The 16,360-nt window shown below is 39.9% G+C and overlaps 1 protein-coding gene across 1 annotated transcript in view; it reads left to right on the top strand.

Moving 5' to 3' along the window:
• The window catches only part of thsd7aa (thrombospondin, type I, domain containing 7Aa), a 171,738-nt gene that overhangs the window by 93,395 nt on the left and 61,983 nt on the right, over window positions 1-16,360 (top strand). Inside the window, exons 8-9 of the mRNA XM_046059591.1 lie at window positions 10,797-10,991; window positions 14,080-14,320. Of these exons, the coding sequence (XP_045915547.1) occupies window positions 10,797-10,991; window positions 14,080-14,320 (436 nt within the window). The remainder of the gene's footprint in view (window positions 1-10,796; window positions 10,992-14,079; window positions 14,321-16,360) is intronic.

The following is a 16,360-nucleotide window of genomic DNA, read 5'->3' as shown; positions in this document are numbered from 1 at the left end:
GGTGTGTAGAGCACCAGTCTAACGAGTTTGTCCCCTGGGAGGCACTCTGCAGCTCCCCAGTTGGTGACACATTTGCCACAATTAGCTGACATGGTCAGCTGTACAAAGTCTGTTCAAAGTACTATGTCACGTTGTCTTGGTGAGGTCTCATAACTACATAACACATGTTAGGGATAATCTATGTTTACATTATGTGTTTCTGAAAAGAAGAAAATTAAATGACCTCCTGTCACATCCCCAGTTTGTCAGATTTGATAAAAACGTATCTGACACTATGTTAACTAAAACAGGAGCGCCACACAGCATGGTTTATCCCCTTTTTTATTCACTCTACACTGCTGACTACAGGCATCGTTTAGTCATCTTGCCACATAATGAAATTTTCCGATGACATTGCCTTTGTTGGTCTCTAAAATTGAGGTGATGACCAGGGGTCTCAATTATAAACACTGCATTCGCACAAAACGTGGCTGGAAAACGTGGGTACGGCACTTCCCACACAAAGGTTGTCATCTATAAAAACAAACTTAATGTGAGAATGTGCGGTCCTCCATACAAACTCTGAGCCATGCGTCCGCACACGAAAAAAACACAAGAAAGGAGAAATGGTGACGTACATGGCAGAAGGATGAAACTGTTGAAATGGATCCTAATGTGTAAAATAAATCAAAATATTACCTCTGAGTATTATAGGCCAATGAAACCTGTCAGCTTTAATCAGGCTTCAGAAGGCTTTTAATGGGTGTATGGTTTTTGTTTTTTTTAATTCTTTACCTATTCTTTTTCTGTTTATGCTGTATGTTGTTTCATGTGATCTGGTGCCAAATGAGTTCCCCATTGGGGATTAATAAAGCTTTCTAATCTAATCTAATCTAATCATGCACAGGCTGCAGAATCTGTCTGGAATTTATTGTTGGTTTGGACATCAGGGCTCAGTGGGGTGATGTGTCTAGTGTTGCCAGATTGATATTTAATGACATTGAATTTAAGATTATCCCCATGGATGCCCATTGGAATTTAAGATTATCCCCTTCAACTGAAGGATATTTTTCTATATATCTTTACTGTAAATAGTTTTTATTTCCAGTGCAAGTAATCCAAGTATCTTTAAAGTACTATACGAATAAAATGTATTATTATTATTATTATTATTATTATTATTATTATTATTAGAAGAAGACGAATACTCATAATAATAATAATTAATTAAAAAGAATCTTTTGATTTTGATCTTTTTTCGGTTTCATAAGCTAACTTAGCACACAGCCTGACCCCCTGAATGTTATTTATTCATTTTACTTACTTACTTCATATATTAAAGGCTTTATTGTTTAGTACATGTTGGGCTCTTAGGATGTATACCGTGTACAGTCACTGGCTCTGGCTTCTCTTATCCCTTATCTTATTTATGTCATTATAAATTGAAAACCTTTTGGACTGTTGGTTGGACAAAATGGGACATTTAAAGTCATTGTCTTTGTAGTTAGTAAATAAAACCACTTAACTTAAGTGCAGGAGGTCATCATGACCTTGAATACAGTAAATCAACAAAATCATTTTTACTGCAACTCACAGCTCGAGTTTGTGCAGTTGCCATGGAGAGGTTCTGATTACAAAAGAAAAAACACTGAGTCGCATTGACTTTTTAGTGTAACATTTCTGTGCAGTCGACTGGGATAATTATTCATCTGTTTTCACCAAATACTAAAACAACAACTGAACTATCAGATCTGAGTGGGACAGACATTAATAATAATAGCAACTACTACTACGTTTCTGCTGGAAAGAAAGCTTTTAGGCAATCAGACACAGGTGTTTGGAACAGTAAATGTGCCTGCATTGATGTGAAGTGGCTCTTTTGAACCCGTGAGCTCCCAGTAATTACCAGATAATTGGAGTTGTTTCTGCTTTGTTTGGAGGTTGTGTTCAATGTACTGTCAGTGTACTCAGCTCTGATTGCTGCAGAGTCGCTTGGCCTCTCTTTGAACCACCACACATTGGGCCCTACGGCCTTGGCTCCCTGCCAAACATTGTAATTGCTGTATTTGTTGTAGGGCAATATACCTCTATTGTTTGTGCTATTCTAAGCAATTTCATTGTATTCCCGTGTGTATGTGTGTTTGTGTGTGTGTATAGCTACTTTCTCCTGGGTTCCAGCACAGGCGACTAGCCAAAACTGTGCTGGAAGAGAATGTGAGGCACCAGAACAGCTACTGCCTGAGGGACCTCTCTCTGTCTCTCACACACTCTGACCTAAGGAGTAAGCACCTGCTTTCTTGTACCTCAATATACCAGGGAAACAGCAGGTAGACCAATACATTATTTCCTTTCTAGACAATAGCACGTTATGCTGTTTTGCATTTAAAAAAGGGCAATATTCTGTGCACATGTTGCTCTTTGTCTCTGCGGCACAAAAACAGATTTCTTCACTTGTCTGCCAAATCCATGCGCACCTACTCAAAGTGTTTGTGAAGCTACTTTGAAAGTCACAAGTCTTGCAGGTTTCTTAGCCCTAGCAATGCTTCCCTCAAAAGGAACCCAGTTTGTTTTAACTAAAGTTAGTTTCTTATTAGTTTATAAGAAAGTTGTTCAAGATACTACATTTGACTTAAGATGTCACATGCCAGCAAAAACAAAACAAAAGTGTCGGACATTAGCTATAAAGTGGATTGATTTAAAGTTTCTGCGAGATGTCTTGAGTTTCACTCACTATGAGACTAAACTTAAAAATGATATGTACTGGATGGGATCATAAGGGTTCCACGTGCTTCCACATGAAGCTGGATACTGGGGCACATTTGTACTATAAAAAGTAAGTGGGACAAAAATGGAATAATGTTGGGCCTCAGGGTCAGAATAGACATAAAGTCACAGTTCACAGGGAGGCTAATTTATTAATCCATTGAGTTTTATTTCCGTCTCTTCTTTTCACATGTCAGTGGATTCCAATCCAGGACCCTCAATATCATTTCAGAAAATGAAAACAGAAAGGAACAGAAAACAACAGAAAGTGCAAATGGAACTTTAACCTCAATGACCAACAACTTTTAAAGTATTGCAACAGCAGTTTATTCAGACTTCTACTTTAACTATTTTTTACAGTATAAAATGTAAAATAAAATTGCTGCTGCTCACTTTCCAGCACATACTGCTGCTAGCAATAGTTACTTAAACATGAGTCCCATTTCAAAACATCAACAGCCACCCGGAGTACATTTTGAAATGTAGGTGCTATAGGGTGCTACAAGAAAATCAAGCAACCATCAAGCAGTGCTTGCAAATTGTGACTTGGATTAATAGCTAGAATTCCTCTTGGAATTTCCTCTTTCAAGTTTTTTTTTTCCAGTTGTTATGTGCAGAAGGCGTTTCCCTTGGCTTTTCAGGGATTTGGTCTCCTGTTTGCCCATAAGAAAGTGAATAATATTTGGCTATAGCACGGGTTTTTAAAACAGGGAGGTTATAATGTGTATTTGTTTCATATTGAAAACCACAAATTCACTTAGCAGCTTTATCCTCTTTTTGTTCCCATAAACATTAAAATACAGCCAATACCTTATGTCAGCATAAACCATATCAAATGTGCATTATCTTAGAGATGTTATAAAGTTATGACCACATGCAGAATTTACATAAATACAAACGAGTCTTAAGAAGTAACTGCAATGAGCCCAACAGCTGATATAAATACAGAGGAGTCTTAGGAGCCTCCAGGATTTCTCCTGTTGGAACACTTTTACAACAAATTCGACAACGGTTGGATTTTAAATGAACAAAACATGTTGGCTGGGTGACAAAACTACATAACATATGATCATGTCTGAGACACATGACAAATACAGCAGCAGAACAAAGTGTAGTGTTATTACAAGAGAAGCTAACACTGAGAGCTTCAGTTCACAAGCTGTTAGCAAGTAACGGCTAACAAAATAGGTCGATGGTCAATTGTCCCAAAATGACGTATCAGACCATTCCCCAAAGTTCAGAGACGGGTATACCATACCTGAAATACATTCTGTAAGTCAACGTGATCTAAGTCACATGACGTGTAACATGTGGAAAACGTTGTCAAATGGTCACAGTTTGGCAACAAAACTTACTTGGCTAGGTTTACAAAAATATTGTGCTGTATTTTGGAACTCATTCACAAACTTCCAGTCTTTTTCTTTACAAAATGGTATGTGTGTGTATGTGTATATTTGTGTATGTGTGGCAATATGGCAGTTATGTGTAGATTTCTGAACCGTAACACAGTAGCTGCTAATGAGGGCTCTGGGGAGAGCAAGAGACAGCGAGAGAAGGGTTTTTCATCAGTTCCCTTATTATACTCATAATCAGGGACCCCATTCACAGGCTGCAGTGCTCGGTGTTGTTAGAGTAGCATTACCATTTTTTCCAAAGTGGAATGTTCTCTTAATCATTTTCTTAACTTTTTTTATCCTGAAAATTTTAAAATAAACTGTCCTTGAAAGATTAATTATGAAGCAACACCCCCTAGAGCTTTTGTTTTCAATTTGCTAATGTTCAGGGCCGTATTTATCAAGCTTCTCAGAATTACTCATAAGAACACTGCTAAGAACTGACTTAAGAGTAAAAGAATTCTTGGTTCAAAGCTGTGCTTAAAAGTTAGTTATCAAGCATCATAATCCTAATTTGAGAGAAGTGTAGGACTAAATCTTTATTGTCGGTCTTAATGCTGATTCACGACACTTTACTGTGCCGCAAACAGGATTTTGGATGACGATGTCGCCAAGGACCAATCGCTGAATAGATTTCCTTATTTAAGAATATTCTCAGATAAATTCACATTGAATGGTGAAATTCCTGAGAGGACTTTATATTCAACACACATTTAACAATAAAGATTTTTCAAGATAATACATTATGATACGTGCCTACACTTTAATAAATGAAAGATTAAAAAAAAGTTTATCTTTATATGAGCGCCATCAAATGCGCCTACTACTCCTGTGAAGCCGGCTATTTGCATGAACTGTCAGATTACGGGGGTGTTGTTGGGAAGTCGATTAAACGCGTGACAATGTGTGGAGCTCTGAAGCCGAAGTGCTATAATTGTTTCCACGACTATTCGGCTTATTGATGGTTGGGACGGCCAAAATCATCAGCATTGCTGCCTTTGTCCTGTGGCAAATAAACAAAAGCGTCATCATCACCTTCAATTTAACTGCAAACGCATTACTGTGTAAAGTCAGTGGTGAGATGGCATCCCTCACCAACTCACTGACAAAGTTTATGCCTGTACTGTCTGACCCCGTCTTATTAACTGCACGTCATCAAATACCTACTGGCAACTCCTAACCACTTGAGAGACCTCTCAAGCTGTCTTAAATAACTGGGAGAGTAAGGGTGATTCTCAGCTTTAAGAAATTTAAGTAAATTTCATGAATTCTCAGCACTTAAGACTAAAATGGCACTTTGAGAAGCTTGATAAATACCGGCCCAGATCTATAGTAGGTCTACAGCAGGCATGTCAGACATGCTGATCATGCTGTTTGCTGGAGTTTATCCTCTAGTGTTCACAACAGTTTAGAATAAAAGCAGGAATTGCATTTAATCAAAACAACACACATACTAAAAACAATACAGTATATTAGATCAGACATTACAAATAAGTGGCTGCAGAGCACTCAATTTGATGGCTCCCTTTTACTTGTCGTGCTCTTCACAGGAACACTGGGGCCTACTCAGATTTAGTTTGACTGAGCGAGGAACAAAAGAGTTCTGCAGTCTGTTCAGTCGAGCCTGTGTGACTAAATCCTCTGTTTGATGGAAGATGTAACGTCCCAGACGGTTCTGAAACTAATTATGGGGGAAAGGAGGAAATGAAAAATGTTAGTACAAGTGGACATATTTCACACCATCAAACTATTAAATATAAAAAAGATTCCTGACACGTTTGTTACCCGTTTTCATTATTTTACAGATGCTGTAGATTTACCGTGTTTCATTTTTAACAGATTATTTCAGTAAAGCCAAATGCTTAATTCATTTTTTTAATTCATTTATATTCATTACAGCAACGCCATCAGGAGCATTGTTCCCAACATTTAGTATGCTAGATAGTTTGGTGCTAATTGCTAGTTTGGTAATAAAATAAAATGTATTTTATTGTATTGTCATTATATTTTAATATATATTTTTATATGTTAAGTTTGAATAATTTTACAGTTTTATTTTTTCTACAGAGATTGTGGTGTTGTGGGGGGAGTTTTAGTGCCGTTTAGCAATACTTTTATCATTCCCTCTGATCAGACAGCTGGATCTGGCTGCCTTATTGTTGGTTGGGGGCTGATACCCCCTTTGTGGCTCTGGTTACAGCTATGGGTGGAGACATGGCTGGAGCTGATTACGGCTATGACAACAACTCTAGCTGTTTATTTGGCTATGGCTGCAGCTATGGTTATTGGTATGGCTGTAACTGTGGCTAAATGCTTCACACACCAAGCAGGAACCTCCGGGTCTGAAAAGGGAGGTAAATCCCTATCAAACGGCCAGCAAAAACATTGCACCACTGTGCCGCCCGGGGGTGAGTCCTCTTGTTGCAAAAAGAAGTCTGGGTCTATAGAAATGGTAAAATGAACCTGATTAATTACCTCAGTAAACACTTTCATAATGAGTTTATGGTCTCAATCGCATGTCTTCTTTAATACAGCATGATGTTCATTTAGTAAATTATGGTCCCATTTAGAGGAAAATAGACCATAAAGCAGAGAATGCTTCAGGGCGGGACTATCTGTGATTGACAAGTCGTTACCATGGCGACCTGTCAATCAGGCTAGAGTGACTCGTACCCACGGCACTGTGTAACTAACTGCCAAACTTGAGGCTTCAAAACGGCAGTCCACAAACCAATGGGTGATGTCACGATGACGATGCCTACTTCTTACACAGTCTATGGCACCATTAAATATAGTGCTACAGACATTAAACACAGATTTAATGTCTGTAGCAAAGCCTTGGTGATCATATAAGCCGCAGCTGTAGTCATTACAGCAACAGCAGTGGCCTAGTTGTTACCACAGCTATACCATATCAGCTGATGGTAGTAGCTTTTGTAGCTTGGGCTTTCTGTGGGAATGGAAAATGTATTGCCAGGGAATGAAAAACATATGTAAGTGAACATGAAAGCAGGTCAGAAAAACGTATCCTTTAAACAACCCTCACATATTCATAACTCCATCATTTACCCAGGCCCTTCTATCCTTCTATTCCTTGGGGCACTTGTTATTATTGGGTTCATTTTCAATGGCTGGTGAATACATCCCGGAAAGTAGATTCAGTCCCATCCATAAAAGAAAAAACTCCTCAAGGTGACCTCATCTTCATCGTTCTTTCTTCATCTCTTCCTCTCCTTCCATTTTCCATCAGGCACTCAGCTGAGGAGGTGTGGGCTTCTTTTTATGGCACCCTGTTGGATCAGACTTATTGGTAAATTAGATTAGCACAGCCTGCTCCACACAGTCAGCTTGGATTTAGTCTGCCTTTCTTCCCCATTACCTCTGACTGTGTAAGAGGCTATCTCCCCCAGATGTGGCAGACATGAATAGAGGCGATGTCAGCCTCCGTCTGCTACATTTCCATCAACAGAGTGACTTGTCTAGTGTGTGTAAAAAGAAAGATTTCCCTTTGATCGCATCAATTGCTTGCTGAGCTCATGGCAAACTGAAATCAGTTCAGCTCCTCAGATCTGTGAGTTTAGCAGAATGATTTTGAACACCATGTGGAACAGGAGAGGAAAAAGTTGCTTTTTCTGAAACTCTTCCTTCCTGTTATGCTACAAGATGTCTTTTGATATGACTTTCATTTACAATGAAAATCATTTATTTCCCAAAAAGCGTTACATTGACTGTTTCTCTGTCTGAGGTAGTAATCCAGGCTGTTCGAGGAATGCATTTTACCTGCTTATGTCATACTGCAGCTGACATGGTAGCTCACTGGAAATCAAACCTCCAACCTAATTGGAAAATAGATCTGCCATCGCCTTCCAACACATACAAAAACAAACTTTTTGAACTTTCAGATCAGATCAGATAAACATTCCATACGAATGAAATTATTCATATGAGCATTTTATGAGCTGCCACTGCTTTGTTAAATGTTTGGTTAAAGTTACATAACGCATACAGTTATGATAGACAGTAGATAGATCATGATCTTGCAGGTTAGAGAAAGACTGGTCATGGCTGAAAGAATTGATGGAAAGAATAATGCCTGCACACAAAATACTCCAAACCACAAATTATTGTAATATAAGTGTCTATTTTGATATTTTGGTAAAGAAACTGTGGTCTGTTAAACTGACATCGGACTGTTGTTAAGGCAACATTTCGATCACAGCCACATTTTTTCAAAACAATTTTGACCTAAAAATGTATTGGAGTCAATGTGCAGGTATAACTCTGTTTAGTCAATACTGTTTTCCAGTAGCATTACGTGTAGGATTACACACTCCTATGGTTGAAATAATGCTTCATGACAGGCCAAAAATTATACTATATTAACTATAGCATAACTATCCTATATATAAGACAATACACTATCAGATAAAACTAGACCAGAGTTGGATGGATGAAAATGTTTTCACAGATGACTGCCCCCAACATTTACAGTATGTATTCATGGCTCCTCTTCTCCATGTTTGTCCTTATTGTTGGTTTGTGTTAGGCAGTGGAGACTACAGGGTGTGTTTTAATTATCAAGAGCCAGAGTCAGTCATATAGTGCTTCTCTAACAAAAGACATTGTGAAAGCTATCGGTGTCGTACAGATAATTTAATGATTTCATTCAGCATCTATCACATGGAAGTCTTCTATTACCCTTGTTGAGATTCCGTACATCCCCCATCAACGCCACCCCACCCCCACAGCCATGTGGCATCCCTCAAAGTTTCTCTTGACTGGCCTTTTATTGATCTCTTGTTGTCTCCATCTGATGAAAATGGATCTGTTTTTTCCCCGGGGTCCCAGGCGTATTTCTCAACTCAGTGGTTGCCATTCTTCCAGCCCTTCACAATGAGATTTTCACAGATATGGTCCTTTGCTGACAGGGTGGAATGGGAGTACGGGGAGTGGGGACAGCTGCAGATCTGGATCAATATTAGCTACATCAGCAACTCAGCACCCCAGCCCTCCAAAAACAAATCTTTTAAAATCTTAAATATTTTAAATATAAGCCAGTATGCATTCTCTGACACTCCCTTAATCCTAACCCTATCTTGCAACGTTACATTTACTGCATTTAGCCAACAGGATAGCGTTAGCTCACCTTTCTGATTTTCAGTAACGTTAATATTTGTGTCTATGTATCTTTCACCAGAGGCTCAGCAATGTCAACACAGCTACATGGAAGTTATTGGATGATAACGAAACTGTTAGTTAGCTGACTGACCTGCCTGCATCATCATTCCTCCCTTTCCAAGCGAACAGGAGAAGCTACAGTGGCCAAATTTTGCTTCTTTTCTTACTTCTAATAAACCAGACTACTACTACTAATACTACTAATGTTACTAGTTCTTCTTGTTCTTCGTACGTATTCAGCATAGTGACAAAACGCACTCTGTTGAGCAGTTTGTCCATTTGGACTACTGTAGAAACATGGTGGCGCAACATGGCGACTTCCATGTAAGAAGACCCGCTGTGTATGTAGATAGAAATGACTCATTCTAAGATAATAAAAACATAACAGATCATTATGTAAGGTCTTTATACACCACTGAAAACATAGTTGTGTAAACTATATTGTATTTATATCAATAGATCCTCCTAAATATTATACACTGAACCTTTAAATGGAGTATTTGGGCATTTGAACAAACAACAAGTCCAGTTGCCCTTGACTTTAACCTCGTTGGATAACTAAAGCTGGGTTTTTTTTCTTGGGAGGACAGACAAGAAAAGTCTTGATTCTTGTTGAAATTTCCATGCTTTCCATTATTCATCCAGGTCAACCTGCTTAGATCAGATACTTAGCTTTCTGATGTTATCTTTTGCCAAAGTGGGATCTATATTCAGCTCATCCAGTTAGTTTGATGAAAACACTAAACCATGTCTTCATCATATTGTTTTACATCAACTACAGTCACATAGACAATACTTTTGAATCCAATCTGTCATTTTCAACACCGATTTACAAGTGCTGCTCAGCTGTGCTCACAGACCATATCTGGCAACAGGTACTGAAGCTGGAGACATTAGATTGATATTCATCTTCTTATCTCACTCTTGGAAAGAAAGCTAATAAGCATATTTCCCAAAATATACCATTTTTTCAAAAATGTATCCACAGTTTACGCTGCTATAAGACAAAAATTGACTTTTTTTTTTAGCTTTTTAAGTATTTGCTTGTCCTTACATTTTCAAACATCTATTTTTTTTACTCAGAACTGCCTTAACTGATTTAATGAAAAACTATGTCAGAGTGGAGTGTGTTGAGGCATCAATATCTAGTCTATACGAAATTATGGATTAAAATTATGTGTGAAAATTATTCATAAAGGTCAAGACATTTATGTGTTGTAGTGGTTGGTAAGGTATGCAAACACAATTTGGAGTAGACTGAAACAATATAGTCAAAGACTGCTTAAGCTTTTCTGCCTTTTGAGATGTACAAAGTGTGCATGCATCCATTTTCAACCAACCATTTAATTAAGGGTGCCAAAAATTGAAACCTTTGGAATGATCCTGGTCCTGGGAATATGAAGCACCTTTAGCCTTTTTTTTAAAACTCTGTTTTTCTACTTACACATTTTTAATACCCTAAATCTGCTTGCATTCATCCAGGTGAATATGTGGAGAGGCAGCTTTGCCGTGATGCCATCCTGCCCATGCCGGCCATCTGCGAGGTGCCTTGCCCAAAGGATTGTGCCCTGAGCCCCTGGACGCCTTGGTCTCTGTGCTCCCACACCTGCTCTGGAAAAAACACGGAGGGCAAGCAGACCAGAGCTCGCTCCATCCTCGCCTATAACGCAGGAGAAGGTAATGACTCTTTCTCTAAGTCCTGCACAAGGAGAACAAAGCAGATATAGACACACTAGAGTCAGACCGATATACGATTTTGCCTTTATATAGGACTCATATGGACCTTTCAATCAATTATGGATCAGTCAGTGAGTGTAATCTGATATGAACAAAGATACCATGTAACCCTAACCATATCCCACAACCACAATAGCACACTCAGCTATCCACAGAGATCAGTATCTGACTTCACAACCCTACATTGGTCTACCACAGTGATGCTAGTAGTGGAAGTCTTAAAACCCTGGTTTTTGCTGCGTTTCCCATTTGCCTCTCCTACCACAAGTGAAATGTCAGAGTGAAATTAATTATTCTGTGTGTTCCTCTACAGCGACCGCAAAGGTTGTGGCATGGGTTACTGTGATGCAGGGTAAGAAGTGACTAGAAGGATAATGAGCCTGCTGAACTTTTGCAAGACTAAAGCACAAATTTGATTCTCTCATTATCAAACTTGAGTGTACAATATGTTTATGCTTTTTGAAAATTCACAAGGACAATTTTGCCTTCACTTCTGTTCAAGGTTCTTCCATGCTGTCGTTGGTCCATCCAATCTTTGGTACATTTAAATTTGATGTTCATAGAAGACAGCATGTGATTTTTGCTGATGGTAGTATGTAGTCTCCATATGTTTAACTAGAGGGAAATAGAAATGTGGCTACCTTGGTATAATCTCTTCTCGCAGATCTGCTGGCACAGCAGAATAATTTTGCTTTTAGAATAGAAGAAACGCTTTTATACATTAGCAGTAGCATTAGTAGAGTACTCCTTAGCATGTTTTTCCAACCCCAAGATAATGAGTAGGTATCTAAATGGTGCCGGAATGACACTGAAGTGGGTTCCTCTGGGTTAAAGCCCAAGCCTCCAAGCTGCCAATCACACTGTGAGAATTGAGCCATTCTCACCAAACCTCGTTGTGAGAAAAAACGGGAGGCTGCACAGATGGTTAGAGTCTGGCTTGGCATCAGATCCAAATTTTACCTTTTACATCCCTGCTATCATTTTAACAGCTCTTGCCGTCTGACGTCTGGACCGCATTGGATAGACATGCTGTCTTTGGCATATTCACAACAACACAGCATGGAGCAAGGAGATGCCTCATCATACATAATGGATTTCCGTGTGAATGGATAGTCATACTCCATTGCCCACGCTGGGCTTGAGGAGGATGTCTATGCCAGGACACAATGCCAGCTACATGCTCCATGTTGCAAATTGTTTATTAGCTTTCCTAGTATTTAAGGCGGCGGTGGTGTGTGCTGGATGAAGCATCAAGTCACATAGACCACTCTTGGCCATCAGATATAGTAAAATGAGACAGGATGGAAAGGACTTCACTATTCAGCATGGATGACTAGATAGGGATGTCTTTTAAAACCTTAATCTTAATATTATGTTCATCATCAAGTTTTGATCATTCACTCATGATAACATTTAACTTATAAGCTTTTCTCATCTAACTTTTGATTCCTATGGGGAAGACAACATTGTTATAAAAGAATAATAATCGATTAACGCAGACAAAAAGCTATTATCAGAGATTGGTAGAGATGTTTTGTTTAATATTCTGTATATGTACCATTCAGCCTACAAACTGTTTTCAATTAACCATTAACTGTATAATCACATTGACACCAAACAACAATCTAAGTATCAAGGCAGCGTGTACTGGGGTTGATCTGACCTAATTATTCCGGTCAAGACAAACATTGGGCATGACACTAGGGATTATCGCCTAACAAATAGCTTCATTAGCCACACAGTAAATAATATGTGAAGACAATATTGTTGATAGGGTGTCTGTTAAAGAATTGTTTACAATAATGACATACCTAATCTGCAGCTGTCTGTGCAGTGCATTTTTCAAATATACGTTTAGTTTAATTGGTAGCAATTTAAGTATTTATCAGTTAACAATTTAATTAGCTAGCGCAGCAAAACTGGTATGTCCTTCAATGTGCTAATGAGCTCCAGGCCTGATGAATGACTGCCCTGATGAAATCCAATAATATCTTTTATAAATGATCCTGTGACGCACATTACACCAGTGTTGTTACACAGAGGTCAGCCATATCTTCTGTCTGAGGCGCTTTCTCATGTCTAATTCAGACGCTCCAGCGCTGACTGAAAAATGGCGTTTAATACCCTCTGAGGCGCTAATGGCTGACCTTCTCTTTGGGGGTTCTCTTTTCTCAAGGTGATGGCGGCTGCTAATGACAAGGTTTTGTGGTGAAGAGGGTCACGTGGTGTTCACACCCCACCTGCGTCCATATCCAGGCTTCTGGCTCTTCTGCCCCCAGGTCATCTCATCTCTGTTGATCCTCGCAGCCAGTCACCCCCCAGAGACTCTCTCGTTTCTCTCTCATGCTGGCTTAGCCTTGTTTGTTATCCAACAAGTCAGGGGAAAATCAAAGCTAAAAGCTAATATATAGCACTGCACAAAGCATCACACAGCATGGGATAACCAACGCCTTATTGCTAGCCTACCTATATTGTGTCATTGTTTTGGGGATTTGACGGAGATAATGTTCCCATCGCTTATGATTGCTATATTTGTGGATTCATACTTTACTATGATGCAGTGTTGGGTTTTAATTACTCTCAATTTTTGACTACACTACAGGCATCATTTTTAAATCATTAGTAGCCTACTTTTCATTATTTCCTCAAATGTTCTGTTAATGACAGCTGATTTTCTGAAGGTGGTTCTCCTTTCTTTGTCTAGCCGTTTCTTATATTAACTGCCCAGTCATTCTTCTTCCTAGTAAAGTCCCACCAGACAGCAGGTGTTTGTGTGTGTGCCACTGCTCATTTGCTGCTTATAGTGGCCAAATTGTGCTCTTTGTACGCCAACCAGACTGTAACCAATTCAGTACCTTTCATATTGAAAGATACAGTACCTGCGTCACAATGACTCAGTTATGAAGTGGGTTCAGTCTGGGTCAGGATTGGGTTCAAATAAAGCAAAGACAGAGACATGTCTCAGACCAGACTCGATACAGAGAACAGACTTTATATTGATGCTGGTTTGTGTTCCATCATTTTCCAGGTGGAATCCAGTGTCCCAACAGTAGTGCCTTGCAGGAAGTGAGAAACTGCAATGACCATCCCTGCACTGTGTACCACTGGCAGACCGGCTCATGGGGGCAGTGCATAGAGGACTCCTCCATCCTGTCCACCAACACATCTGTGGGGCGAACACGTAGCGATGACGCCTCCTGCTCAGTGGGGATGCAAACCCGCAAGGTTATCTGTGTCCGGGTCAATGTGGGCCAGGTTCCTCCGAAAAAGTAAGATTCAACATAATCCTTTATATAGGGAGTTCAGGTTCAGATTGTACATAAATGTCATCCCATCTCTGTTACACATGTACTGATTGACTTGTGGGCCAGACTCTAGCCCACAGGCCACCAGAATGTGATTGTCACTGGATCCTTTTTTTGTGCGAGGAGTTATTTTGGGGCCCAGGGCGCATGAAGTAAAAGTATAGTACTTATTTCCTGCAAGTACAATGAATATGGCGGGTGTACTTTCAAAGCCTGGATTAAAACTTTTATCCATCCATTGTCAACCGCTTATCCTGCGTACAGGGTCACGGGGGGCTGGAGCCAATCCCAGCTGACATCAGGCGAAAGGCGGGGTACACTCTGGACAGGTCGTCAATCCATCGCAGCGTCACACCCACACTCACACCTAAGGACAATTTCAGGGTCACCAATTAACCTAGACCCCATGTCTTTGGACGGTGGTCAAAGGTACAAGTCTGTGAATCCAAAGGTGCATTTCAGTAAGAAACATCTAATCATCAAGCTTAAAAGTCTGTTGTGTGAGCCAATAATAGCAATATGTAACTAAAGATCAGACTTTGTACAAACCTAATAAAATATTTAGCAACTTAAATTAGTTGCCCAGGATTTTGGATGAATTTGGCTACACTGGTACAGTATGTTGTTCCCAAATGCATCAAGAATGGCTCCAGTGGCAGCCATTCTCAAGTGTGAGATGGATATGTGTCCATAACTTAGTTGACTTTTTTTTTACTTTTAGACTTTATTGTCCACCTCAGTGGAAATTTGTCTTTGACTTCTCCAAAATAAAAAATACAACCATGACACCACAATTATCACACATTAAAATTTTTAAAATACAGTTAAGAGTTCAAAAGTTTTTAAAGGTACTTTATTTACATGTAGCAAAATTCCTTCTCTGCATTTAACCCATCACTGAAGGGAGCAGTGGTCAGCCACAGTACAGCGCCCAGGGACTGTCTCCAGATTGAATGCAGTGCCTGGTCAAACAGCACTGAGTGGAACATTGAAAATAAAACAACAATTGTGAACAGAAAATGAACATAGCAGGTATTACTTAAACCCACAGGAAAGTTATATGAAATTATCTTGGAAGTGGAAGTGTTGAGTAACAGTGAGGATATCAACAAAATAACTTTACAGTGGGGAAAATTACTTACAAAACCAGAAACTTCTTACACTTTTCAACTTTATTATTTGCCTTTTTACCTTGCAGTGTGAAAAAATAGGGGTAATCATATTTTCATATTTTCAGATACATTGAAGTTATGGCACATATTCTTGGCTAACAGTAAGCTTTTTCCAGAATATAAATCCCTTCCCGTGAAATCCTAGATTTGTTTAGGAAATAACATAGTTCTAGTTCTAGTGTCATCAGGCTAGAATGTAAGCAGTCTCTCTTAGAAATAGCAATTTTGGTCCATAATGCTGAAAGTGTTACGGGGTGTGGTGTGTGGACAGAGAGGACCCAAATGCAGCACTCAGAAGGAAGGAGGTTTATTGGAGGAAAAAGGGTGAGAGGGACTGGATGGAGAGGAGGACGTCGGGGAAGTACAGGCACGGGGAACCAAGGAGACAGGGGGCCAGAGAGCAGGGGAACACAGGGGCCGAGGAGGCGTGGAGAGGCGGGGGAACAGGGAGGACGCCGTGAGGGAAGTCCAAAGAGGAGTGGGCCAGTGGGTGAGCCCAGCCGAACGGAGGACGAGGGTGAGTGTACCTGGGAGGAAAACAGACAAAGGGACAAGGTTAGGGGAGACAGCAACAAGGTACAGGGTAAACGTGAAAAAACAAGAAACATGAAAGCCTGAACGTGGGGATGGCACCGGGTGTGGAGCAACGACGATCAAGCGAGGATGGAGTGGAGAACCGGGGTTGAAATACAGGCTGGGATGAGGTTGATTACTGGCAGGTGTGGCAGGCTGACGAGGTGGATGATGGGTTGCAGGTGCAGGTAGTTGGCTGGGCTCAGGAGCAGAGGGAGAGAGAGCACACGGGGGAGAAAACACAGAGAGGCGGGCAGAG

Source organism: Micropterus dolomieu, linkage group LG09 (genome assembly GCF_021292245.1).
Source record: "Micropterus dolomieu isolate WLL.071019.BEF.003 ecotype Adirondacks linkage group LG09, ASM2129224v1, whole genome shotgun sequence".
Taxonomy (NCBI): domain Eukaryota; kingdom Metazoa; phylum Chordata; class Actinopteri; order Centrarchiformes; family Centrarchidae; genus Micropterus; species Micropterus dolomieu.
Note: the sequence above shows the minus strand (reverse complement) of the source record. Positions and strands in the feature narration are given on the sequence as shown.